Source organism: Amphiprion ocellaris, chromosome 20, assembly GCF_022539595.1.
Source record: "Amphiprion ocellaris isolate individual 3 ecotype Okinawa chromosome 20, ASM2253959v1, whole genome shotgun sequence".
Lineage (NCBI taxonomy): Eukaryota > Metazoa > Chordata > Actinopteri > Pomacentridae > Amphiprion > Amphiprion ocellaris.
In genome coordinates this window covers 19,304,521-19,332,489 of record NC_072785.1, presented here as the reverse complement: position 1 = coordinate 19,332,489, position 27,969 = coordinate 19,304,521, and the positions used below count along the sequence as shown (strand labels likewise).

The 27,969-nt window shown below is 43.9% G+C and overlaps 1 protein-coding gene across 5 annotated transcripts in view; it reads left to right on the top strand.

Moving 5' to 3' along the window:
• The window catches only part of tiam2a (TIAM Rac1 associated GEF 2a), a 109,144-nt gene that overhangs the window by 32,412 nt on the left and 48,763 nt on the right, over positions 1-27,969 (top strand). For 2 of the 5 annotated variants that reach the window (XM_055006153.1, XM_023271908.3), the window contains exons 2-4: positions 20,969-21,065; positions 22,689-23,870; positions 27,046-27,499. In XM_055006153.1, the coding sequence (XP_054862128.1) occupies positions 22,695-23,870; positions 27,046-27,499 (1,630 nt within the window). In that variant the 5' untranslated portion in view covers positions 20,969-21,065; positions 22,689-22,694. Of the gene's footprint in view, positions 1-16,256; positions 16,394-20,210; positions 20,394-20,968; positions 21,066-22,688; positions 23,871-23,962; positions 23,990-27,045; positions 27,500-27,969 lie in introns of those variants that run through there. The other 3 variants (XM_035948882.2, XM_055006154.1, XM_055006155.1) reach the window with 3 other exon arrangements.

Sequence of the window (27,969 nt, the reverse complement as noted above, 5' to 3'; positions counted from 1 at the left end):
TCCCCCGTCCTGCACCCCCACTCATTGACTCTAAGCCTGCTTACCGGTCAATCCCTATGACAATAGAAATTGTGATTGATCTGCCCTACCTCGGCCCAGTAGCCATAAGGTCCTACTTACTATCCGTGCCCTATTGGAAAGGCAAACACAGCTGATGCTACAGGCCAAAGTGCTCGATGCTGTGATGTTCAGTTGGCGCCATGTGTCCTGTATTGTCCCCCCATGATGGATGGGGCAAATTGTGGGTACACATTTACTCTAGCACATCCCACCTGCTCATCAGTGGGTGGGGATTGTTTTGTTTTTGATGAAAGCTCGAAAGCCCACCCACGCCTCCTCGGATTTCTTTGTGCAACACCAGAAGCTGGCTGGTAGATTCTGCTTCTGTCTCCCATCCCGGTCTGTAAATGATTGATTAGCTTTTTACGATTAGTATAGAGGACACATTTCTACGTCACTGTAGCCTCATCAGTATCCCATTGCAATGTGATTTTATTTTTTTTAGAAGATGGTAAATTACAAATCTTAGTACTACAAAGTTATTCTGAGTAGACGGGAAAGAATGTTGAGATGCATATAAATCAATCACTGACCACTCATGGACCCAGCTGTATCCAATAGTTCATCCATCACAGTCTTACCTTCAGCAGCCACATATCAGTCATCATAACACAAAATTGCTGTAGCTCTGCAGTCTTACATGATATTAATGTTGTTTCTCCTCGTTTGCTTGCTCAGTAGCTCGCTCCACTGAACTGCGTGGAGCATGCCGTGTCCTTATCTGCACAGTTTCCTGGGCTTTGTGACAGACGTGAAGTGCTTTGGAGGGCCTTTGGCAGCCGCCGCATTTGTGTTATGTTGAGGAACATTTTAAGGCTCATTAGCACTCCTCTCCCTGTCCAGCCCCCTCCCCGCTTCAACAGTCAATGGTTTGATCTCCGAGCAAGATAAGCTCTTTTCTCCACTTCTCCGTCTCCTGGCTTTGTCATGTTGGTTCAGTCGTTTGGCGTCCGGCCAGCGTAAACAGAGACAGAGTCCTGATTGCTTTAGGTCACCGGCAATCTTGGCATCCACTCAGTGAACACGCTCAATTAAAGCTTCCTTGAAAATCCTTTTTCTCCAACTAGGTAAGTGTATCTAAATAACCTGTTTCCTGGGGCGATATCATCGTTAAGGCTTATTTGGCTGACAGGCCTCAGCTGTTCGGAGGAAATGGGTATGAGAGTGAAGGACCTCATTGTAACGCATGTCAAGATAAGAGCAAAGAAACTGAAGTTGTAAGGACATTTTATCAGTTTGACCAGTTGTTGCAGCCTGTGTGAAATTGCAGCAACATGGAGTAAAATATGCATCACATCCTCAGTGGAAGGGAAGCCAAGCGCTATATCGGCCAGGACGTAGTTGCAGAGCCTGTGGGTGGGCTTGCTTGTTTAACGGCACAATCTGGATGCCCAAAGAATGACGAGCCTTTCTCCATTTCTCACTATAGTTGACTTGGGTTTCCCCTCATCGCCCAGAAACTTCCAGCTCCACTGCTCTGTGCTCTGCTGGTGCCAAGACATGATCTCTGCTCGGCTGTTATGTAAGAGCCGTTTAACCCAGGGCTCAGTCTCTCTCTGGCCCAGGGGAACCTACTTACTCACCGCCTGCCCAGCTCTCCATAGCACCCTGGCTGCACAGGCCACTGCTGGGGCAGGTTTTTACACTTGATGGTCGCAGGTGCAAAGGACCATCTGGACTATATAGAAAACCCTGCACAGGCTAGTTTAGATGAGAAACACTAGCAGATGAGCAACTTGTGCAGCTTTAAGCCTTATCACATGGGATTTCTTCCCTGAGAAACTAAACCAAATCATGCCTTTCTAATAAGGTCGCTATCGTCAAGCATGCACAAGGACACAGCATTTATATAAAGGCAAGGTCAGTATTATTGGTAGCCGGTTCCTCTATGGGTTGAAGCCAAGTCAAGCAGATTACACAGAGTGCAGGTTGCTGCTCAGCTTGTTGCAACTTGTGCAATATTGATACATCTCCCTCCTCAGATGGTACCACAGCAGATGCCATCAGTCTCTCTCATAAATGCTGCTTTTTGAAAGTTTTAACAGTCTAGCTCAAGTGAGTTCACAGACATGTCAGATGATTATTAAATCTCGCCACTCTCAGAAACTCGATGCAATTAATCTGGGAACCTGTCTGTTGAAGACACGTGTCAGTCCAGGGGATAGCAGAGGCCATTAATGGTATTTGACATTCAAGTGTCATTGGACCCGCTGTCTCCTAATGTGTCTGCTGCTCAATCCTAATGTTATTAAAGGTGCTGGAGCTAAGAAAGTGAACTGCTGGGTTTATAGACTCTGACTGCTCTGCTCCTGGTTCCTCGGTCCACACTTTAATCCAAGGGAGGTTACCAGATAGAGTGGGGCTCAGCAACACAGCATCAGTTTAAAGAAATGGTTCCAACTTTTTAGGAAATGTGCTTTGGCTCTTATCTTGTTTTGATGGATTTCAGAAAAAAGATATGATGTGGTTCAGATCTTTATGCTAAGCTAAGCTAAGCTAGCAGTCTGATGGCCCAGTTCTGTATGAGGCTGACAGATATGTGATGTGTATCAATCTTCTGATTTGTCTCCCTGCAAAACAGTGCAATGTGAGACTATTTCTTCAAATGGGTAAATATTACTCCTAGTGTACACTCATTGCACATAAACTAGGCTAGACTAATTAATGTAAATATTATCAAAATTGCAGTATGGCAAAGTGCAGTATCTAAATCACAAGCTGCGTGTTTTGATCAAATATGGCACAAAATACCTCTATAAATGAAGCACTGTGGAGCTTAGATTTAAAAAGTGTATCAGTTATGGTCTACTATTAAATTACGTGACTCTTGTTTTGATAATCAGTTACTTTGATCCATGTTTTAAGAAAAAAAAAGTCTACATTGTCTGATTCCAACTTCTTAACTTTGAATGTTTTCTGTTTTTTCTATTCCTCTAAGACTATAAACTGAATATCTTTGGGTTTTGGACAAATCAGTGATATCTGAGGACATCATCATTGCCCTATGGAAGCATTGATTACATTATTCACCATTTTCTTACATTAACAGACCAAGCAACTAATTGATTTTTGAGAAAATAATCAACAGATTAATTATGAACATAATCCTTAATAGCAAACTTAGTCTTTTCTTGCAGAGATTATACTACAGAGCTAAGAGAACATTCGTGTTTAATATAGACCACAGTGAAGATCTAATAATTGTTTTTATTTATTGATTTTTCCAGTTTAATATTGAAATATCCATAAAAAGTTGCAACATGATCATTTTTGGACATTTTTCAGCCTTAGCCTAGATTGTTTGAACACTGCAAAGTTGAAGCCGCTTTCAAACGGTCATGACTTGGCCTCTGGTTAAACTTTCTGAGCTTTTCTGCACACTGACCCCACCTTTATCTGAGTCTTAGCCATGAGACTTCATGCCATGTCTTCGACGGTAGCTGGTATGGGTCACCTCACACGAATACTCAAACATCCCTGGCGGTTTGACGCACTCAACAGGACTATTGTTGGCTTTTCCAGATGGATCTCCCTGGACGTGGAGGATGTGTGAGCAGTGTCTACAGTTTAGACTGTCTCTGTGTGGTTAAAGGGGAACAACTGACTCACAACTACAAGTGGTGTACAAATCCTCTGTGTGTGTGTGTGTATAAAGAAAAACCCTCTGCTGAAGACTCTGAGGCCGCTGTGGCGCACGTGTTGCATGGCAGCTTTTTTGCATGCATTCTTTTTAGCTGAATAATAACAAGTCTGACTCTGCGTTACTCTGTCAAAGCCTTCTTCACCCTTGTTGATGCAGTAGCTGTGTGTGATCTCCCTGTTGGAGAGTTTTGATCTCTGTGTCGCCTGCTTTCATGGTAGGAATCCTTCCTCTAGCATATCAAAGGAGAAAAACACCTCTTTCAGAGATGCATCATTTTTCTACATCCAGCAAACACCCTTTTATATGATCAGCGATGTGCAAGGCGAATATGACAGCGTCTGGTTTAAAGTGAATGTGTACAGCGGTGATGTCATTCATTATAAATCATTCCTCTTTGCAGGGTGAAATCATTCATTCACAGTCTCATGAGGTTAGTGATCCGAGGAGCACGCCCTGACTGGTGACTAATAGGTGGCTGATGTTGTGTCACTCAACCCACTGACATGCAGCGGATACACTTTGGTGTCTGGGTTATTGCATTTCTTCTTCTCTGTCAATACAAGTGACTAGTAAAAAGCTTAATTTCACGTATTTTGCCTCAGGTGTCTCTGCTCAGGCTTTTATACAGCAAGACAGTTTTCGTCAGTGATTGCCAATTTCCTCAGTCCAAACGTCTGTTTCTGCCTGGCAGAGACTCTGACTGTTAAAGAGTGACTTTAATAACTGTGATGTGCTGTTGAAGTTATTTTCAAAACCATTCATGTCTCTTTAGGCGCTCGTCCTGCCCCTCAGTAGTAATTTTGTGTGTGCGAGCGAGCGGTTTTGTCTCCAGCGGCAAGCCCTGTGGTCTGCTCGCGTGGAGAAATCGCCTTCACTGGAAACTTGTGGTTGCCATTTTTTTGTAGTAATAATGATATTTTACAGCGCATAGGTCCATGCTGGCATGCCCGGGCTTAAGCTAATAATAACAATGCCGAGAAACGCCAGGAACTGGGTTTTCCTGACAGTTAAGATGATCGTTACAGTTCAAGCAGCTGAGGGAAAGCTGCACTTATGCAGTCATGTTGTATTATTAGGCTCGTGCATCATTTCTTTCCTTTTACTGTGATTCATATTTTCATTTGTAGCTGATGGGATTTTGATTTAATAAGTGGAAACCAGATTAACACATTTTTATTTTTCATTGTCTTGCACATATAATTGGCCCTTAAGTTTGGCCTGAAACAAAGCAGACCGTTAGTCAGTGGGCAGCTTTTCTGAAAAGATGATGTGTGTGTGTCTCTTAGCATTTGGTCCCAGACATGCCTGCTGCTTTTTGCTAATTATGCTATCATACAATGCCACAGGCTTTTTCTTCTAAGCCAGCAAGCATTTTAACAAGCTGGAAGACCCCACTCATTCTTTCCGATCTTTTACCAGCATCCATATCATCAGGCTTAACGTCTGGGCCCTTTTGGCAAGCTGTGCAATAAACTCTGGTTCACCACAGGAGTCATAGGCCGGCATACATTTGTGCATAGCATGAAAAATGTTGAAAAACTGCCGTATCATCTTCTCGATGCTGCGTACACCAGAGACGCTTTAACGTAGCGTGAGACAAAACAGCTTCACCGAGTCTACAGACATGTCGGATCAGGTTAGATTGTTTCAACCGCTACGTGCCTCTTGCGGTCATTACTGCTGGTTAAAGTGGCCTGCAGTGCGGCAGTCTTGGCAGTGAGGGTTGTCAGAACACCCCATTCCCTATTGTTTGCTGTTATTATCGAGCCTAAATGTGGGGTTTTTCCCACATAGAGGAGGTTAGATTCAGCAAGCGCCAAAATGATAAGAACTAAGTATAAAAATGTAGATTTTTCAAACAAATTTGTTGATTAAGGTTACACTTACCTGAGTATAATATACATTTTTGTCAATCAAATGGTCAGAAATGACAAGAAAATTTCTATATAATGAGCTAACACAGGCTCTATGCCTTTACTGTATGTGGGCTGATCATGCTTACTGCTTTATATGTCATCCCCTCAAGGCCCTTCCGGAGCCAGGAAAAGCCCTTATATGGCCGCGCTTTCCCCATATCACTCAAGAGTAGGAACATCTACGAGTTGTTTTTCTCCAGCAACTTTCTTTTCAAATTTCTCCCCTTTTTTTCCTCCTCTCAGTGGCTGTGAGTGGAACAGTCGCTGTATCTCCACCAGTAATGAGAGAAACAGTGGATGGTTTGTAGTCAGCTGCTTGCCTCAAGGGTTAAGTATCCATCTCCGTTCCCTCTAAGCCCACCCCTGCTCAGGAGGAGAAGCCTGTGAATAAATGCCACCCTTGTCCTCTCCTAATGGAACAGCTTGACCTTTCGTGACCTCTGCCGGTCGGAGCATCTGCCTGTCGATTCCTCCGGCCCGCCCTGTGGGACACCACCGGGCTGTCACATCTGCCTCTGAGCGGTGATTCAATTAGTCGAGGAATTTATTTTACTGGATAAAAATTAAGCACCGGCCTATAATTCTTCAAAGTCAGAAAAGAAAGCCGGCCGTCCCGAACGCGCCGTTGATTTACTGCGCGCAATTGTGTGAAAGTACTTGTTTCTTTCTGAGCACCGTGCATGACGACTGCATAATGAGCGTGATCCTCATTGACATTCTTTAGCCTCCCTATATGGATGGGATAATAATGAGTTTGGCAGAGGCCTTAATTTAATCATGTCCACAAAAGCGGCCCACATGTGGCCCAGCTGCTAGCGCTTAGCCCAGTCTTGCCATGCCCTCAGATGAGGTGCCATCAGGTGCCCGCACTGGCTTGTTTCTGTACTGTCAGCCTTTTATGGGCCACATTCCTCGATGAGAAGGCTTTATGGAACGGTACAAAGGAGTTTGTTTTGCAGAGATTTGTCTGTGACTTGTCCGCAGCAGTCGTATTAGCTCACGTGCCTCTGCGTGACTAGTGAAACTGGTTGCACAGGTCAGTCTTTGTTGCAGCATTTATGTATTTGACTTCAGTAGATAAACACAGTTGCTGCTTAAGTGCTTTGTCGAGCACCTGCTGTGGATTACAGGTGAAAAGCTGCTTCTGGCTGATTTCTTGTGATAACTCAGCAGTGAAATGTTATCTTTGCTCTTTGGTCTCCTTTAGGGCGAGGTTTACAGAACTCCAGACAAGATGTGAAAATCAGTTTCACTCACATGCGCGTGAACACAGCAAACTATGTACTCCGATGATTTGCATGGTAACCTATGACACAGTTGCAGAGACAGAAACTAGGTCACGGATTGTACGCTGACTCCATTTGCTGGAAAAGACATGCAAAGTGGTGTCCACAAAAGCAGGCGCAGCACAGGTGTTAGACCTGTTTGTCGCTGCGGGAGGCGTCCGGTGTGGCCTTAATCCCCCCCCACCTCCTGCCCAAACACACTCCGGTATTCACCACAATAACAATTATTCACCCAGGTGTGGATGTTTATTGGCTGCTGTCGTGAAGTGACGTCTGTGGAGATTATTCCAGATCTGCATTCAGATGTATAAAGAGGATTTGCTTTAATCAAATAACACTTAAATCTTTACAAATAAAAACACCTAGTTTCGTCTGTGTACATGAAGCTCGTGTCTGCACTAACTTGCTTGCCTGTACATCGTTTGCAGATATTTTAAAGCCTGTTGCACGCACAGAGTAATCCCAGACCTCCAGCTCTGGTGATGTGTGTGTGTTTGGCTCCTCACCAGCTGTCTCACCCATCATCGCTGCTTACAGGATGCTGAGCAGACAGTCTAGCTCAGATTTCCCTCCTCTTAGCTGTGCCACGGACAGTAACAGATACTGTAGATTCTGGCTGGCTGGGCTGGAAGCTTGCAATCAAACAAGGGGCTGTGGTTAATGATAACAGGAGCAATAATGTTTCTGCTCTCCAGTGAAAGTGAAATTGCACAAAGCTTTATTCAAAACTTGTTTATAGCGGGTGGAATTGACCCACCTTTGATCAGCAGCCAGCTCCACTGAGAATAGCAGTTATTTATGCTCTTAAGCAGGGAGCTGTGAGCAGCCTAACGTCAGAAGCTGGTTGCTTTATGTGGAGATTTACATGAGCTTTCTCTGCCTGTGAGCTCAGAACTGTTTACCAAATCTGCAGTACAAGTCTTTATTAAAAGGCTGCATGAGTGGACATTTATATGTTGAATGTGCATAAACATGCATGCATATAGGCTCTAGGTACAGCAAGACAAGTCTAAACAGAGCTGATTTCACCTGATGGATGGTTTATTTAGCTGCCCAGGCTGTGGTCCTGTGTTTACAGGGCTCTGATGTAGGTCCACGACCTGACGCTGACAACTCCACCACTTTATCGTAGCATCTACAGCCGGCCAGCCGCCTCCACTCAGCCCGGCTAGAGACGAGGATGTGTGCTTGTCTCACACAGGCTCGACAGTGTGACGAGAATACTAAAGCCCCTCTGCTGAATCATCCCATTAATTTTCATTTTAAACAGAAAAAAATTGCCTTCCTGCGTTGTCTAATGCATTTCTGATGCGCCCTGGACTTGACACTGCAAAAAAAAAAAGGTCAGTCCCCATAAGCAATGCAGTCCCAAAACTTAGTTCAAACAAGTTAATCCTCCATTCCAGCGAGGAGGGATAATCCTACTTGTTTGTAGCCGAGTTTCACTTGTTTCAGGCATTTCTTTAAGTGTCGGGGATTTGAAACAAGGCAAAACAGATCAGTGCCGGTGGATGAAGAGACATGAAAAGTAGATTTTTACAGAATTATGTCATTCGAACTCACAGACTTGAATGAATAAGCTGCTGCATTTGCTGACGATTAGCATTTTCACCAGGTAACGTCCATCCCAAGCACTTAACAGCAGCAATCTTTCACATCTGCAAGTGTGGAAAAGAAGGAAGGCTTTAATCAGGACATTAATTGCTTGAGGTAATGGCCCCTAATGGCTCACTGAGCATCAGCTCCTTTGTTATCTGTGTTAACCTTGACCACAATGAGCAAACCAACCAGACAGGCCCAGACTAGCTGAACCAACTCTAATAGACTTAAAGCATCAGGTTGGCTTTTGCCTGTCAGTTTGTCTCAATTTAAGGCCTCGGCAGACATGACTGTGATGTATGAGCCATGGTGAGAGTGCTGAGCCAGCTCCAACAATTACTTTGACCTGGTCGTTGCCTGATTTTGAATTTCTTACCAATTTATCACAAGTAAGGTCACTGTCTTTCTTGTGTTACCATTCAGAGGTTCCTCAAACCTGTACGGTTAAAATGTTCAATAATTCGATCAGCTTAGTGATTCATGCTCAGTTTGGCCTGATTGGTATCTACACTTTGGCTCCTAATAGACCATAAAAGGCGAGACGGTGCCAATTGGAACGCTAGTTTACTGTGAACATATGGCTCGACTTGGCATAGCGAGATGAAATTTGATTTCCATTAATCCGTCCTCTGGCTTTAAAAGCTCGAGTCACGTGTCGGTGATCCGTCAGCTTACATAGCACCAGCGGATTTTTGAATAAAGTTGTGATCCCTGCAGTGAGCTAAAGCTGGCTCCGTGGGCCGCTCCTGCTCTACGCCCAGGGTGGTGGAGGCCACAAGGGCAAACTCCCTCTGGCGTCAGAGCTCCTCAAGAATGCAGAGAGGGATTAATGCATAGCTGTGGCAGTGATGGATGGGACTGTGAGCCACACACACACTCATGCATACGTCTACGCACAGAGCATCTGGATGCAGACTGTTTGGCCCTCCCCTGCAGCAGCATGTACCAGCTTAGCAGGTGTGTGCTTTGTGTGTGTGTGTGTGTGTGTGTGTGTGTGTGCTTGTGTGTGTGTGTGTCTGCTGGGACGAAGCCAGACTTGGTTGTTTGCCCTACTACCCCACATAGATCTGTATTCACCAGCCGTGTGTCATTTTGATTTGAGGCCGCCGCTTTTATCATTCTGCTTCACCTCTTGGACACTTTGAGCGATTCACTTTGTCCTCTTGAAATCGCAGATGAATCGATTTCTCCACCCCTCAGTAGCCCTTTTCCTTCCCGTTGTGGCTGATGATTGATGCTGCGTGTGCGCGACTGTGAGATTCAATGTGTATGTGTGACTCCTGCTTCCTGTACGAGCACATCGATTACCGTACGTGCGCGTGTCTACATCCTCCCAAATCCCCAGTACCTCATTGTTTCCCCCCCGAAACCTCCGGCGATTCTGCGTGACCTCTCTCCGCTGCCTCCATGTGACTGATTTTGCACTGTAGTGGTCAATGATCTCTGATGGATCACCTTCGGGAGGCAGGAGTGTGTCTCACGTGAATGCCGCGGTACACTATTGCTATGATAATGAATGAGTAAGTCCTGAGCTGATCGTATTAATCACTAGAGCTCACACCACGTAGCGGGTGACAGATTATCCCGCAGCGCACAAAGGACAGCCACAGTCAATTCCCATGGAGATAATGCGGCGTGTGAATGGCTGTAATGCAGATGTATTATGCAGGCGTTTGCACTCACATGAGCAAAATATACAAAGTCACCGCAAACCTTGCTAGAAAGTTGTTGGAAAAGGTTTAGTCTTTATTGATGGTGCTTTAGATTCAAACTGCCCTTCCTGAAGGTTAGCAGCTAACGTCGTTCTTCTTTTTCTCCACCTCAGAAGCACTTTTCTTCTGCTATCTGCTATCTGCTTTTCTTCTGCTATCTCTTATCAGCAGGGAGATATCTCCTTTCCCTTTGAACGAGGAAGCTGTCGTGCTTTGCCCCGTCTTCCTGGGCGTGTGCTTGTTTTCCCAAGAGCATCGGGTCTCTTATCACACCCTGTGGCTGCTACAGACTCCCTGTGTTTCGTATGCGTTGCCTGTCATCGATTCTATTACTTGTTCCATTACCTGCAGGCATTTTCTCTATAGCGTTCTCTATAACCTAAAGACAGGATGCTCTCACAGCTTGTGCTGCTGTGAGTAGACCATAAGTGACTGACAGCTCGGCTGAAATGTTCTGCTGCAGCACAGATGTTGAGGTGTGCAAAAGAGCGATCCTGATTGCTCTAAAAAAAAAAAAAAGAATTGTAAGAAAACCGATTGGTCCAAAAAAATCCAAATACTGCAGCTCTGGAAGAAGTTCAATTACATGCTGCGTGCGTCTGAGTCTTTACTTACTTTACTTACAGATTTAACCCTCAAAATGACCTTCCTCTGTCCATTAAGCTGCTTAATTAGCAGAGAAGCTGATGGAAAGCTGATGGAAAGCTGATTTACACCTGCAGTCTTCCAGCTGTTTGCTAGATATCACACACACACCGGCTTTTTCTGGGAGAGCTGTTAACCCGTTCCTCAATTGGCCAGTGAAAACACGCGCGTATTAAAATGCACTTGCATATAAACACACACGATCGTGCAGCAGATGGACACTGACACCCCCTTGAGGACGACCTGAGTCAGTCAACAAAGCCTGAGAGGATGTTTACACCACATTTCTCAATTTAGAATTCAGCTCCAACGCCGTCAGAGGAGAGGAATCCTTTTCTGTGTTGTCCTTTTGCACGCGTCATCCTGCTTTTGTTCGCAGAAATCCTGCATGCAGCCACATATCCCGGTTAATTTAAAGCTGAACTCTCTGTGGAAAAGGAGTTGAGCTGACAGCAGGGGAGGTTGGCAGAAAATAGAGACTTCACAGTTTGGAAGAGAGAGATGAGCAGGAATAGAGGATAGATAGTGGAAGGGATAACCTTTGCCAACCTATTTTACTCTTCACTTTGACGTGTATTCTTTTTTTATATATAAGGACATTCTTTGTAACAGGAATTTTCTATGTAGAGATGTTTTGTTTGGAACATACGTAGATTCTCCCATATGAGAAACCCCAGTAGCTCAATTGTAAAACAAATGGAGTTGGTCTGAGGGTGGAACCCAGCACCAAACAAAAGACTTGACCTTTCACCCTGACTTAAAGCATCCCAGCTTAAGTAAATTCCATCAGTCTACACCCCCTCCACACACTTCCTCCAGCCCTCTAATTAAAATGTGCATTTCCAGACGCTTGATATTTTAAATCCATGTTTTTAGGTGAGACAGTGTACTAATCTCTGCTAAAGCGGGCAATTAAGATCTATTTATTTCCTCCCGGTGGATATTTTTTTCACAAACTGCCACAGACTGCAGTCCCCAGTGAGCAGGATGATCAATGGCATCAAACTGTTAACGGCCTCCAGCCACGAGAAGGGCTCCGTCATGCCGTTTATGAGAGAGACAAGAAATATTAGCATGCTAACTGAAAACTCATATTTCTCCCTCAGACTCTCCCCCGACTCTCCTTCCTCCCTCCCATCCCTCCCATCCGTCAGCTCGCCCCCATGAGCGTCGCTCCACCAGAGTGAACTTTTCATCCGAGATGGATTATTGCAAGTAATCAGTCTGAGATTAAATGTGACGCAATTAATGTATTTTGCATGAAGAGAATCATTTACATGGAAAATTAAGGCGTCCACTGCAGCACATAAATGGAATGGATGCCTGAGTTACTAAAAACAGATAAAGTGCTGTGCAGTCACTAAGTTTGCAGAGTTGAGTTTGTGATTTATCTCTTGAAAAGAACAATGAGAAATATGCATAATGTATTATGTATAGCAAGTTCTGAGATGTGAAAGCGGCATCTGCGGGTCTTAAAAAGTCTTAGAAAGCAGTGATATCATAAAAATTCCTACAAATATATAATAATCCTCTTAATCCTCTTAACCCCCAAACCTGCAGGCATATTTAAAAGGCATGTTTTCATTTTGAAAATAAAAAGAAATTATACCATTTGCAAGGGTTATCGTCAGACTTTCAACTTTACAATGGTCCTCGAAGTCATAATATTTGATGTGCAGCTTGGAAAATGAACCCAGTCTATAGTTAAAATGATGATATTTCATCTGGATCACTTTATTCTACGTACCTCATTTTAAAATTCACCAAAAATAAACCATTTGCAACAGATTCTGTAGAAAAACAAAAAACAATGTGCTCCTTGGCACAACTGAGAAATCATCACTGGTTGCTGAACAGTCATGTGACAAAAATGTAGAGACTTTTTGGGTGAACTGCAGGCTGTGTAAACCGTATACAGATGAGCAAGCTGTCAGCAAGTTGTTGGAAGGTACATTCACTACAGTGGAAAATGTCTGGGTTGTAAAGGTTGTAAAAATGTAAGAGGTAAAATATTTATGGTATGTAGATCCATCTTTTTCCCAGAGTTTGTAACACCTGTGGGCACTTGGAAAAATGTTGTACATGTTTCTTTTTTTTTCTCGTTTCTGTAAAATAAATATTCAAAGAAATTCTGCTTACTTTTATGTGATTTATGACATGGTAACCGTCCTATTTCACAAAATACATGTTAAAGATCTTCTCTTCTTCTAGCCATGGTTGTGCTGTTTCTATAGAAGAGCTGGACTTTTTATTGCAGTGAAAAATGAGCCCACAGAGAGTAAAAATGTGACAGGAGGAAAATATGTCCAGAAGCTACTTGAGGTTCAGGGAGATACATTTTATTTACAAAGGCCAGTAACAATAGTTTTAAAATGCTTTACATGAGGATGATGGAGAGTTCAGCATTTATATGTGGACTCTGAAAATCGAAGGTATTTAGAAATTTGTTTATTCATCCATTCACTTTCTAATGTATCCACTTTCTACTGCTCATCTCTGTCATGATTAGTAATAAATTTATAACATAATTAGGATTTTTGTCATATACTGCTTGGATTGACTGACAAGACAGTATGTAATTGCACTTTTTGTGATATTAAAACTGTATTTTAAAAAGCCTTTTTCAGACATGGGATACGTGACATAGCAGGCTTCAACAGTATGCTGTCATTCTGTCATTCATACATCACTCTCTGTTACGTTACAGCCTCAGACGTACTCATGAGTGATGAAGGGAGCCTCAGTGTGTCCAGTATTTGTCATTCATGCAAGACTGGGTAGTAAATCATGTGCTGTACTGTATAATGCATAATAATAAAGACATGAGGACTAAATCTAAACTAACAGCTGATCAAAATGTTTAAATACCTAATGGATTTTATTAGTAATTTCTTGTCACAACCCAGAAACCTGGATTAATCTGACCTGTTAAAGTCAATCTTCTTTGCAGTAAAGTGTAATTTTATGGACATTTCAGTTTGTAATAGATATTTTTGGCAGCAAACGATGCCTTTTGTACTCTCTGTGATGTTTCTGGGCCAATATTGGGGCTGAAAGGTGGAAAAAAACCTCTCCCAAATCATTTTTGCACAACTCAGAGTACATCCATTATACGTGCCCTTCTGTTAATTTGACTGCATGCAGTTTAGATTCAATACAGAAAAGTTTTTTTTTTAGGTCTGACCTGGTAAGATCACCGCTTCAACTTTAACCGAAAAGTGCTCACTTGTTCAAATGCCATCAGAGTGCATGTCTGTGATGCACTCAGCTAAACAGAGGTTGGTTTATTTGTTGTAGTTGTGCTATAGAATTGGAGGAGAACGTGTGTGAGGGACGTGGGTGATTCTGTCAGGCTGTTATCGTTGAGCTGTGTGACTAAAAGGCCATTGGGGGCTATCTGGAGCTCAGTATCAGATGGGATCCCCGGTGTTACAAAGCATCATCCCAGAGCTGTGCTGATAAAGTCCTCCAACCCTGTGTCACCACACACACACACACACACACACACACACACACACACACACCAGCAGAACTCTTGATCTCCTCCAGGTGAAATCCTGTTAGTTACACTCTTTGCTTATATGTTTCCTTGGGATTTCAGTACAGTTCTGCCCCTGGGTCAGGTGCACATCTGGGCACAAGTATGACCCGTCAGTATTTTCTTGAATTGTGTCACTGTGTAGTGCAGTGTGACCTTCAGCTTCTACGACCAACTTGGGCATGAGTTCAGAAATTGAAGACGTGAATGAATAATGTGTGCGTGAATGAGTGAGTTGTGCAGAGTTTGGATCTAGAGGGATTTAATCTGGCTTTGGAGAGCAGAGTTTAGTTGAGCCTTAATTGATCATAATTAGGGGTCAGACCATTTGGCCGGGCGGAATTAAACCCAGCACCTGCTCTGTATGAATATGCATCTCAGCGGCCCTCCTTGAATTCTCTTTCTTCCTCAGCGCCTCACTCTTTTCATGCCTCTCCGTCACTCTGAGCGTGTTGTTGACCGACCTTTTAGCTTCCTGGACAAAGGGCTTTGAGAGGAGCTCAGACTCGTCCACGAGGACTATTGTGTTGTTAACAATGTTGTTTAGCCCCGTTGAACGCTGCCGATATTGTGTCCCGGCGCTGATGTCTCTATGTCAAGCAGCAGGCTGATGGAAGGGCTATTCCACAGCTGCTCATACAGCGTGGCACGGACGTGACTTTGAATAGCTATTCCGGAGAAAATGACTTTCTAGAGAACTCATTTGAGAGATTCTAGTCATATAGACTACACGCTGTCATGTTTTCCATTTGTTGGTGCGGTGTGATATGTCCCTGAACACCACCAATATTCTGCTCTGAAATAAACAGCTGCAGCTTATGGAAGAGTCTGGCACGAGGCGTCCAGTTCTGGTGCCGTGTTCTGTTCTGGTGTGGCTTTCTGAATGGGTCCAGTTTGACTGCGCGACCACAGTTATGTGAACCATAGACAAATGGAGGCATGCGTGTGTTTTTAGACCGACGGCGGTCTCAAGCTCGTCTCCGCTGGGATAAAGCTTAGTCACAACACTTTCAGAAAACCTAATTCCAGTAAAGAGGTTTGCTTCATTGCTTTGCGCTTTAATTAACCCCTCCTCTAATTGTGATGCACATTTGGCCCACAGAAACTTACAAACAGCTTAGGCACTGTGTCCCCCGTTCTTTTTCACACCAAACCTCCCTCACTGGACTTTTTCTCTTACACTCACTCATGCAATCACACACATCCACACACACTCTCTGTGTCTGCCTCCACAGTAGCTGCCTGCCTCCCTGCTCTCCTCCTGGGGTCATTGTGGTATTTAGGGTCAGACAAGAGTTCCAGTCATTGCGTCCTCCCCGCTGCCTCCCAGGCAGGCTGCAGCCATTACACGCCAGCTTGTCTCGGCCAATCGCCTCAAACGGCTGTGGAAAACCGCCTTGGCTGCAACGAGCCCCGCATCCTTCTCCCAGCCAACGGAAAAGCTGGATATAGGAAAAACAACACCGTTGAGTAGTGCGGCCTTTTTTTTTTTTTTTTGCAGTGGGAGACTGTAAATGGATGAGAGCTATAAAACATCCTTGCTTCTCCTTCTGAGAGAGCTCTTCTGTTAAGAACTTTTCACTTTTTCCTCTCTGCTCTTTGGCTTTTCCTCTTGGCGCTCCGTTACCCCGGGTTACCCTGGGAGGATTGTGATTCGCTGCTCCTGCTCCCTCCAAAGCCGGGAGGGAGTTTCCACGTGTCCTCCAGTGTGTCTGTGAGTCAGATGCGGTGTGTGTGTGTGTGTGTGTGTGTGTGTGTGTGTGTGTGTGTGTGTGTGTGTGTGTGTGTGTGTGTGTGTGTGTGTGTGTGTGTGTGTGTGTGTGTGTGTGTGTGTGTGTGTGTGTGTGTGTGTGTGTGTGCGCGCGTTGTATGTGTTGCTTTAAGACTCAACAAGCCTTCGCAGGGAGAATCCACTTTGAGATCAGAGAACACCAGCTAGATTTCTCCTTTGCGAGCTCTTCAAAGAGCTTTTAGATTAAAGCCGGGCCACCGAGGTAAGGCATGTTTTGGACTCTGTGTTTTATCTTTCTCTCCCTTTGTTTCTCCTGTTTACTGGATTAAGAGGAGGCTGGGGTGAACAGGTTGCATTGTGTTTCCCATTGTCCAGACCCACAGGTGTTTTTTCAGTTGTGTGTTTGCATGTGTGAGTGCTGTTTAGTTCCCACCTGTATCTGGTGGAAAGAAGCTTCAGTTTTTATCTCCAGTGTGTGGTCTACCTCACTGTATAAACTTCAGCATGTAGCCTTGTAAACAAAGATACAACAAAGTGACCTTTCCCACTCTCAGTCTTTATCACTTCTGCCAGTGTGTTTCAGTTTTGTTAGCATTCATGCCTGACTCATGAGAATAGCTGAGTTTTGCCGCCCTGTCTAAGCTTTGTATCTCATGTTGAAGTTGCTGCATGCCTGCTTGTTGGGGCCACATTGTTTGAATGCGTTTGGAAACATTTTTATTTTCTTGGCATCACTCTGGAATGGCAGTGGCATACGTGTATAAATCTTTCAGAAGGCTGCCATGCAGTTTTTGGTTGGGAGCCAGGCGCAGAGCTTCTAAATGTATAATGAAAAGTCCGAGAGACACTTAACAAGCACTTTGATGGATGTTTCGTGGCTTTGGCTGGATCCACCACACAGTAATATGGGCTTTCAGTGAGTGATTCATAGATAGACATTTCTCCTCATAAGCAAACAACCACAGGATACTTTAAATCTGCTTCATATGACAAAAACTCAGCGGGAGATGGCCTGGTCTTTGGCTCCAGTAACACCATTTTCTCGTCTTCTTCCTGTTTTTGTCTTAAAAGAACTTGTTTTGCATAAGTTTGAATTGAAGCTGTGACTTTAGGCTTTAGGCATTCTGCTCCTTTAAGAGCTCAGTTGTTGCAGCGCCAGAGGAAAGTGATAAGAGACAAGTCCCACGGGCTGTGATTTGACAGGAGGAAGGCAGTGTGATTGTGTTAACAGTCACTACCAATAACAAATGACCTCATAGCTCCTGGTTCACAGTATAATAATTCAAAAAACCGAAGCCTTGTGGGTTACTTGTCATTTCAGTTGGGATCAGTCTGCATCAATTCAGACAGAATTAAGAAAATATGTTCCTGCACTGTCTCAGATTTTGTTAGGAGTTTGGGACCCACTAAATTCTGTGAAAGATCTTGGCTGAATTTTGAGAATTTCATATGTTTTTAGACCTGAGACTTTTTTGTAGTTGCTCTCTAAAAACCCCAACATATTTTCTGGGAAGTTATCTGAAAGGTTTAGTATCTCCTGAAATAAAACTTCCACAACCATAAAATCTTGTGAGAACACAGACAAAATTATTTTCGCCAGATCCAAATGACCGAATGGCTCCAGCAGAGGCCATATTTTTTATTATTGCCCCTTGAAAATGAAAAAAAAGTGTAAAAGTTTCTAATGAGGGTGGGATTGGTGATCCTGAAAGTTCCTGCAAGTGTACAGACATGGATGTATCCATATATCTTATTAAAAACACAATCTTTGGTCAACATCTCCCAAACATTTATTGAGGCATATAACTTCAGTAGAAATTGATGTAAGGCAGAGAAAGTTTCCAGTTCTTTGATTTTTTGACATGTCGGTATACTGATGTGGATTCATTCATTAAAAACTGTGGTCCTACAAACTGGAGTGCATACAGGTCTATGTATTGTCATTATATTTGTAAAGTTGCAACAAGTTCCTTCTCTGTTTTCTTCTTATTTAGACTTACTGAATGTTCCCATACATACACTTGAAATGAGCACTGAACAGAGAAAATGTTTATGTGAAATGACATGGACCGGCCCATTGATTTATGATTTTTTCCACCAGCAGCACGTGCTAACTAAGCAAAGTGACACACAGTTTGCCTGTATTTTTACCATGATTGCTAGACTGAATCTACTCATTTGGGAAACCACTGAAAAAGTCGAGCAAGATTTCTGTTCCTTAAGATTTTATGGCTGAGCTGGTTAGGAAATACAGCACTAGCAAGCATCATGATATTACTGTGAGGCTTGGTTCTCTTGGGAATTGTCCTGTGTTTCACACTGCTGGGTCAATAGTTTGTTCCTTCTGCTTTGTTTCTCAAGATTCAAGGACATGAGGGTCGGAATCCCAAATAGAGCACCCAGACTTTATATGTGTGGGTTTGTGAAAGAAGTTGTAGCTCCAGTTCAACAAATGCATGGTGGTCCTCATGAAGGAAAAAGACTTCCTTAACACCTCATGTACCTATTGTGTTTATACCATGCCGAGGTGTGGCCCATTCCTCACCGTTATCCCAGTCCTGAAACAGACAGTGTCAGACTAAACATGGAGCTTACGTAGGAGTCGCCCAGGGGCAGCTCCAGAAGAATGCCAGGTCATGGGGTGTGTCGAGGAGCGATGGGGTGGCAGTGGTCCCCCGGCCCCTGAGCAGATGGCCTGTAGGAAGCCTTTTGACGAGAACAGAGGACTGAAGGGGAAGAGGGAGGGAGAGTTCAAGACTGGGTGCAGTGGTTTGCAGCTAAAAGGAAGACTTGTCGTGTTGTTCTCTCCCAAACAGTCGCACAATACTCCAGTTCAACTCGCAGCAGAAGGCAAACGTGTGTGTCTTAGGGTTTGTGTGTTGGCACGCCTTCGAGCCTTTCATACTCGCAGTCCTGCTCTGCCTGAATAAACTTTGCAAGAAAAGCACAAGTAGTAGTGCTAAAAGAAAGCAGTCACTGTGACAAGTTCGACAACCGGCTTTATGTTGACTGCTGGTGTAGTTGGCAGCTGCTTTCTCAGTCTTCACTCCAGAAAGAGCATTGTTTAGTTGCTCTATTCATGTTTTAATCATTTTAACTTGACTTTCTAGCTTCTGGCTGCAAGACAAAATATTCTTCTGCTGTCTTCGAAAACTGGTGATGCCAGCAGACATCCAAGGTTAGGTGGTGTATGCATAGTGGGGGTTTAATATGTGGGATATAAAGGGAAAAGGGGGAGTTGAGTAAGAAAATATACCAGTTTTCCCACTGGTTTTCTAGGTTAATGAAGGGGACTGAAATGTTTAGGGCTGGACCATTCAAGTGCAGTTGACCATGCATCCATAAACACTACTGGCTTGTCCTTGTCCAGGATTCATATAAACCATGTCAACTAGCGCAACAAGGCTGGAAGTAATTGGTGCATGACTGGAAAAAAGCTCCTTACATAGGTGGGTTCAAGATTATAGTGCCGAGACTGTTTCTCAGTATCACTGCTGCCTGTATTCAACGTCTTCTCTCTTTAACTCATGACGAATAAGGCAAGTGTTTAGATAATTCCCTGATCACCTCAGAGTGATGGTTCAAGTTCATTACCAGGCCTGCGTGTCTGTAGCCAAGTTTCCACTGTACTTTCAAGTGCTAGTTTTTCACACTTATTCTAAACAGTTGCAGATGAACAGCATAATTTCCTTGTGTGGCTCCTTGTCGTGTTCTTTGTTTGTGATAGCCTGAATCTTTGCCATGTCCTTGAACTTTAAGACTTTGTGCCTTGCGTGCTTTACCCTTTAAATGTCCAGATCCCCTGGAATTTCCTTCCTAAAATCATGTATGAAACACACCCTTAAACAGGAGTCCATTTACTCTGCCAACACTATTTAATCTCACCTCTCAGTCAAGGTGCATCCAAGCAGCAGAAGATAAACTCTTAATGCTGCAGATCACTTAATCCAGAAGGTTAGGGCTTTTAGCAGTGGGTTGTCTACACTGTAACCTTACACATGCTGTACGTGTGCGGCAAGGCTTAGTGGAGTTAGCACTATTTGAAAGGAGCCTTCTCTGGAGCGAGAGGTACATGCGTGTAGTCGGATTGTATTACACACACAAGACAGAGTCACGCTGCTTCAAGATTGCTACAAGACGCCTCGTGCCTCCGCAAAGAATGCTCTTCTCTCCTTGGATCCTGCCCTGGACAAATTTGGCGATGACAAGTGAAAAAAAACCCGAGCAAGCTAGGATTCCAAGGTTTAAAAATAAACAGAGAGGTAAACTGTAGCCGGCTTTGAAAAACTTTCCCAACTATGATCAAAGACGACGTCATTTACTTGCGGGGAGGTGGAAAAATGCAACAAATGTTTGGTTTGGACAGCTGATTGGAGAGAGGTAGATTTTGCCAGGGTGGCACTACACTACTGTGCTGCCTTATACAGTACAGAGCTTGTCTGATGTGACACTACTGGGTTCACAAGTTGGAGTGAACTTTATTGGACTTGTTTGAGTTTTGAGTATTTGCATGGATGTTTAGAGTGATTGTTCAGAGGCATTGTTTTTATATTTTTTTTGCAAACCTGCCAACTATAACAAAAAAATCCAAATAATGTCTAAAATGAGACGATCTCAAATAGTTGTGGAGCCATAGTTGTGTTTCAGTATTGCACTGGTTTGTTCATCTCAGTGAGAAACAAGCAGTGTTGCCTACCCAGCACCATCCTCTGCCAAATCTGGGGGTTAGATCTACTCTTTTACTGGCACACCTGTTATCAAACACGGAGCTCATTTGGTGAAGTAAATTACAGTGGCATGGAAAGCAACTAAGTCAACTTCTCCCTGTGTCTTTCAGATGAGCCAGACGACAAAGGAATGAGTTTATTCTGAGAAATGAGGCGGACAGAACCGTGCACATAGAAGCTCCAATCTGAGAAGAGACTTTCGGAGAGGTGAGTCAAAGAACTGTGGCCTTCATAGCTGAGCTGTCAGTGTAATTATGCTTGATTATATTCAACCCTAAAATTACACTCATGTCAGTTCTCTTTTACCCATTACATACAACTGTCCATGCTTGTGTCAATGTGTGCAACGAAACATTTTAATGGGCTGCACTTTCATAAACCTGACATTAGAACATTAGTTTACTCTTCAAACAAATTTTGGTCACACCTCTGTCTTAGCTTCAGAGCTAGTCCCACTTAGCTCTGCATTAATTAAGCGGTACTAGAGGCTTCTCTGTGCACAACCATCTTGTACCGTCTAAGATACATATGAGATGTTAACTTTGGTAAACTGTAGTCTCTGCTGATAGTCTGTGACACGTTTAGTGGGATACCTGTAAATTGCAGAAATTTGAATTGTACTACTACAGTGTTTTAGCATCAGGCACTGGCAAAATGAAGCAGTGATGTGAAAATACATTTTAACACTGCTTGTAATATAGGAAAAGAAGAGCTACATTTAATTAGCTGTAAGTCCAAGGTCATCCTTTTGAAAAGAATGCAGATTAATGTACAAAACGTTTATCTTCAATCATTTACATAATGTAACAAGAAGTTACCAGTCTGTACAGGAACTAACTTAAATAGTATTGCTTAAAATGTCTTATTCACTGTGAAAAATCTGGGTGTAACTAAATAACAGACACACCTTTGAAACCGGTATGAAAAATTAGTCAGGAGGCCATTGTTTGGTCATAATTCAATCTTAAATGGGTTTTTATTATACTGCTTTCAGAGTGTTGCTAAACTGTTTTTCAAAAGGTGTTATTTCCATTCCACATTTCGTAAACAGGTTTGTTTTAGTTCCTAATCTATTGGCATGCTAATTCAAAGACTTGAAGCCTGTTGAAGGTGTTCGGCCTCACCTGCACCCGTTATGCAATCACATCACAGAAGGCACCAGATACAGCAAGTGTCTCTTACTGGCACCCTTCAGTTGATCTGTTATATATCTCTCTAATGACAATCTGTCTGGTTACAGCTCTCCGTCACTAATGTAAGAGTGTTGTGGACAGTCTGGAAGTGATTTTTTGTTGTCCTGAACATTGTCACACATAACAACCATGACAGCCTAAAGCCTGTTCATCTCACTTGACTTTTCTGGAGGTAGAAAGAAAGAATGTAATAAAAAGAAAGGGATGTCTCACCTTAATGACCAGATGTGATGGAGTTACTTATGGCTGTATTCTTTGAAAGGCATAAGGAACATATTATACCTGCTGCTGTTTTATTCTGGAAACAGCCACTGCAAATTAAATGATTATGTGTGTGTGTGTGTGTGTGTGTGTGTGTGTGTGTGTGTGTGTGTGTGTGTGTGTGTGTGTGTGTGTGTGTGTGTGTGTGTGTGTGTGTGTGTGTGTGTGTGTGTGTGTGTGTGTGTGTGTGTGGTGTGACTCTGTGTACCCTTTCTTGCTTATGAGTTATAAGTAAATTTTATGTCTCCGATGGACAGGCATTATGTCATACCTTGTCATATCTATTACACTGCAATATGTCTGGGTACCATGGATTTTCCAGCCTTACAATGCTAATGACATTATGGTTTTGTTCCCTTTCTTATTTATTTTCCAGGGCAAGATGGGAAATTCAGAGAGTCAGTACAGCATTCAAGGCCCTAAAGGCACAAGCTTTGTCTTCCCTGGGAAACAGAAGCCATATGCACTGAAGCTCCGCTCAGCCAAAGATGATGCTCTCTCACCCCATTCGTGGTGGAAAAATGCCCCGGTAGGCTCAGGGTACAAGGCCAGGTGTGTTGGCCGTGGCTGTCTGTCCCCACCTAAAAGCCGACCGCCGTACTCTGCCCGGCACTGTGACTTTGTCTGCAAGGGAGTGAGGGGCAGCCCTAGTGAGCATCGCTGGCACCGATCCCCTGGATGTGGTATACGAAGGCGGCATATGTCAGATGACTATGAGGAAAATCCGTATGGAGCTGAGCTTAATGGACACACGCTAAATGGACATAGTGACGAGCATGAGGTTTTAGAGGAACAGAGCAGCCCGAGGGTGGTGATCAAGAAGGATGGCACTCTCAGGGTGGAGTTCACCAACACCTCGGGCAATCCCCTTCTACTGGATGAAGCTTCTGGCCCCGTCCAGCTTCTCAAGTTCTCTCCCAATTTGGAGTCAGCCTCCACTCCCAGTTTGCCGGGTTCCAGTGGTAGTAGGCAGGATGACCATCGCAGTGGCCCACCACCTGCCTCTACTTCCTCCACAGCCAGGACTAGCAAGGGAAGCTCTCTGAGCTCTGATGGTTCCTGGTATGACTCCCCCTGGGGGCCCAGCACAGAGCTCTGTGAGCAGGACCAACCTGCCAGCAGAACTTTAGTGCACTCCCCCGCTCACCAGCTTGATGCCTTTGCAGAACAGTCCCCCCCTTTGTCCATCACAGATCTTTACAGGGACTCCACAATGGCTGCTACTTTTCCCACAGCCAAGGACTTGTCCTCCCAGTTACAGTTACAGGAGCCTCCTCCAGGCCAGAGGCAACACCGAGCCTCTTTTGCAGCAGTCCTGGATGTTCCTCTAGAGGAGGAAAGCCTAGAGGTCCCACAGTACTCATCATACACCCTTCCCTGTCGCAGGCCCAAAGCTCACACCATTAGCGAACATCTGAGCCAGTACGCTGACCAGGAGCAGCAGCAGGAGCAGACTGGGCTCGACTTCATCTTCCACAAGAAAGACTCCATCAAAAACCGCATTCGACGCTTCAGTGACTGGACAGGCAGCCTCAGCCGCAAGAAGAAGAAGTCTCAGGTAAGTTTGGTTAGGATCAGTTTTGGGCATTACACAGATTTAGTCCAGTGCTCAGGGGTCTTTAATGATTTACACTACTTTATCGCTCACAGGGTTCATACAGGGATCTTATCTACATGGTATGTACAACAACAGGCCATATAGATGTAGTATTGGTAGCCACATTATTTCCCATGGCCAGCCCCCATTGTTTTAGCATACATTAATTTGCCACTATCTCGTTTTCTGTAGCTCCTTCATAACTAACCCTAGACAGGAGAAGGCATCATTAGCAACCATGCAGACAGCTTCCTGCCTGCCAAAGTTTATTTGATCGTGAGCCGCAGCAGTTGTCCTGGCATGAGTGGGAACCAACCACCGTCCTCTGGTCTTTTAGCACCACAACACCAGCTGTCTGAGGACAGGGCACAGTGGGGTGGCACAAAATGAAATCTGTAAGGCAGCCAGTGCTGGGTCTTCTTGTTTTTGTGAGGATGGAACGAGGATGGGAGTGACTTTTAATACAATGTAAGACATGGATGAACCTCTGAGGAAGAGAAGTCAGGCGTTGATATGCAGACATCTCCATGACATTTCCTGGGTGGGTAGATTGTATTGTTAAAGTATTATTGCATACTGATCATTTGTGATTCATTGGGAAGTGTTCAGTGCTTGTCGCATGTGTTTGTGTTTAGTGGTTTTGTCAGGATGTAGTCAGGCGTACTTGTAGGCTGTGAGGGTGTTGATCTAGCTGAATGGATTATAATTACAATTTGTTTAAAAAAAGATTTTGAAGTCTTCAACTAACTAAGATCTGAGGGATGTGGTTAGAATTTTTGAACCGAGAATGCGAAAGTGAAATGCTTATGAGACATGGAGCAGACAGCTGATATTTGCCTATATGATTTCCTAGGTGTAAAATGATACTTGTACCATACAGACACGGGCCAGAGGACTGGTTGGAAAAAACCACAGCTTGTCTACATGTTGCCTGCACATGGTTCCAAGACCCATGTGATTTTGTTGTACAAACGCTACATTCTTATGAGCTTTAATTTGACATAAAACATTTGTTTAAACTGAGCCTGAACCCGTGTCCCTTTCTGTCTTTGAGGCTTGAAAGCAATTGTCTCTGTGTTAATTCGTTTAGCTTTGCCTTGTAAAAGTTTTAAGAATGCTGTTTGGGTACTGCCAAGAGAATAGCTATAAGCCTTTGAGAGGCTCTGCAGAGTGAAACTAAATCCTCACTGAAGATTTAACTCCACCCCTCCTCTAATGTTAATGAATGACTTATGGTTGTTCTGGTTGTTGTGTGCAGATTTTCTGGGCTCCCCTCACGTTCCTCAGAGAATAAATCTGTTAATAGGGATTGGTGTTCAGTCATTTGGGTGTTAGAGCAAAACAAAGGACAGAAAGGAACAATTGGAGTATTGAGAAGGCATTTTCTTCTTTGCTGGTGTAGGAATTTGTGAGTCTCTCCTTGTGTTTAAACGACAGATAATCTTGAGGGAAATATATGAGATACTTTGCCGTGACACTGCTACCTGACCCTGTGATGACAAATATCCAGAAGACTGGCAGTATTCATTTTGAGTGTTATGCAGCTTTCACTTTCCTTTAATAATGCCCCTCTCTAAAGCTCCTGCTTGCCATAACGCCATGCTAATTTATGGCCATGTGTTAGTGCAGCCTAGGACTCCTTTATCTAGTTTAGTGTTTGTTTACTTATCCAGTATCAACATTGATATATGCTTACCTTTTTGCTTGCAGAAATGTTTAAGAAACTTTGAAAAACAAAAGAAAAGTGCTTTGCCAATTACGAGTGTTTGTGTCAAGCAAGGATTTGGTTTTACAAACAAATGCTTGTAACGACTAAATCTCAATTCTGTACTAAGGCTCTGGACTGATGGGGCCTGCAACCAGTTTATGTTAAAGTCATTGAGGTGCTTGAAACTGGCCTTCGGACCTAATTTCCTCTGTCATTCAAAGGCTGTTTTGTTGCCAAACTTCCAAGTACCATATATCTCCAAGGGCCTCCTTTCAGCAGCTCAACCAAAATCAGGAGCACCTCCAACTCTGGTTTCCCTCCACCTGGACTTTGCGGCTTTAAAGGTCACACTGTGACCCTGATGCCAAAGACCAAGAACCTGCTTGTAATGAAAAGCAGCTGGAAGAGAACTGGGAGAGGCACGATAAATTTGGACTGTGCTGGCTAAAAGAAACTGCAGAAAGACTCGCCCTGTGCACAGCGCACATTTTCCTTCGACTGAAGTATACACATACTGTGAGTTTTATGGTGGCAGGTGGACATAATGCATCAACAAAGGCTGTCCTTAAGTGAACACTGAGTTCTGGGAGTTTGTTGCAAGCTCTGTAAGTTAAACATGAGTCCTGAGCTGTCTTGTTACAGAATGTAAGGGGGAAAAAAAATGAATTGCTTGCTAAATATGGAAAAGGGACAGTAGAAACAGCATGAAACATGAATAAGGATGGAGAAGATGTGGACGGAGCTGAGTGAGACACATGAGTAAACAAAAAACGGAAAATGAGTTCTGGCATGACAGCACATACTGTGCGTCTGCATGTTGAGAGTGTTCCACGCTGTTGCCAGGGGCAGAATCGATGCTGCAATCCGCTCAAGTGTGGGTAGGCTGTCATTAGGCATGAAAGGGTGCAATTCCATCAAGTGTTCATTTGGGGAATTGGGAAGCCACATCAGGCCTCAAATGACTTGAAATTGTCTGAGCCTGGAGGGTTCCAACCTCCCAGGTGCCATCACAGGAAATTTGTCCCACTTTCTCAGCCTAGCGAAAAATTTAGAGACTGTAATGCAGACTTTGAAGTAGGTTCGAGTGGTTTGACTAGATTTTTCCAAAGTTTTGGAGTGCCTTGGGGCTAATTGAAAGGAGCGCAGTTGATTTTTGTCCCAGTATAAGCTCACAGAGGCTTGCTGTAAGTACAGAAATCTGTACGTCTGGGGGCAAACATGGGGTGCTCTGCCTAAAAGTAGATACGAACAATGAAAGTGTGAAATCATGTTTCTACAGTCTACAAACACGAGCTACACTTCCACTGACAACTAATCAGTAACACTGTAATGTTTAGTTATCCTGACAGTCGAATCCTTCACCCTTTATTCTCTCACCTTCCTCTAATGACATTTCTCACACTTTTCACGGCTTTTCTACCTCCACAGGAGACCAGGTACAAAGACCTGAGTGATGCCTTTGACAGCGGGGTTGATGGCCTGACTGCAGACACCAGCTCCCCCTCCCAGGTCTCCAGCGTCGTCTGGTTCCCCGGAGCCTCCAGGGCCCAATCGTCAGGAGCCATTCACCAAACAACCAGCGATGCCCTCCGCCAGAACATCTACGAGAACTTCATGAGGGAGCTGGAGACGGGCACCGGACAGGGAGGAGGGGGATTAGGCGATAGGAGAGACCCATCCACAGGCACTGAGGAGGGTGAAAGCAGCAGCGAGTCGGCCGAGGGATCCCTGGAGGAGCTGGACCTTCTGTTTGAGAAGGAGCAGGGCGTGGTCCGACGGGCCGGCTGGCTCTCTTTTAAACCCCTCATAACCCTGCACAAGGACAGGAAGCTGGAACTGGTAACCCGCCGCAAGTGGAAGCAGTACTGGGTGACCCTGAAAGGTGAGCTTGAATATTCCCTCCTTGAAAACAAGCCAAAGAAACTGCTGACTTGTTGTTTCAGAAAAATTCAGAGTTAAGTAGATTATCCACATTTCCGCTCTGTAATTCAGTTTTGACAGGCAGGTAAGTTCCTGTTTATTCTCAGGGCTTTTCTCTTAGCAGCAGTCACGTCCTTGACTGTAGCATCTCAGCTGACATTAAGTGATTGTCGTCCCCTCCCACCCTAAACGCTTCCAGGGAATTACACTGTTGCTTCAGGCCAAATGGATAAAATTAGGCTTTGAAATATGACTGTATGTTCACATACTGCTTTTATAGAACTGTATTTATGGAAGATTACTGCTTGGAAGAAAAAAGAAAAGGTATAAAGTGTAGTGTTTCTGATTCTAAGTGGCCTTTTAGGAGAATGTGAAACATCTGTGGTTTTGTGTCAGTGTTCCATAGATGTTTTTACCTGGGATCAGCTGATA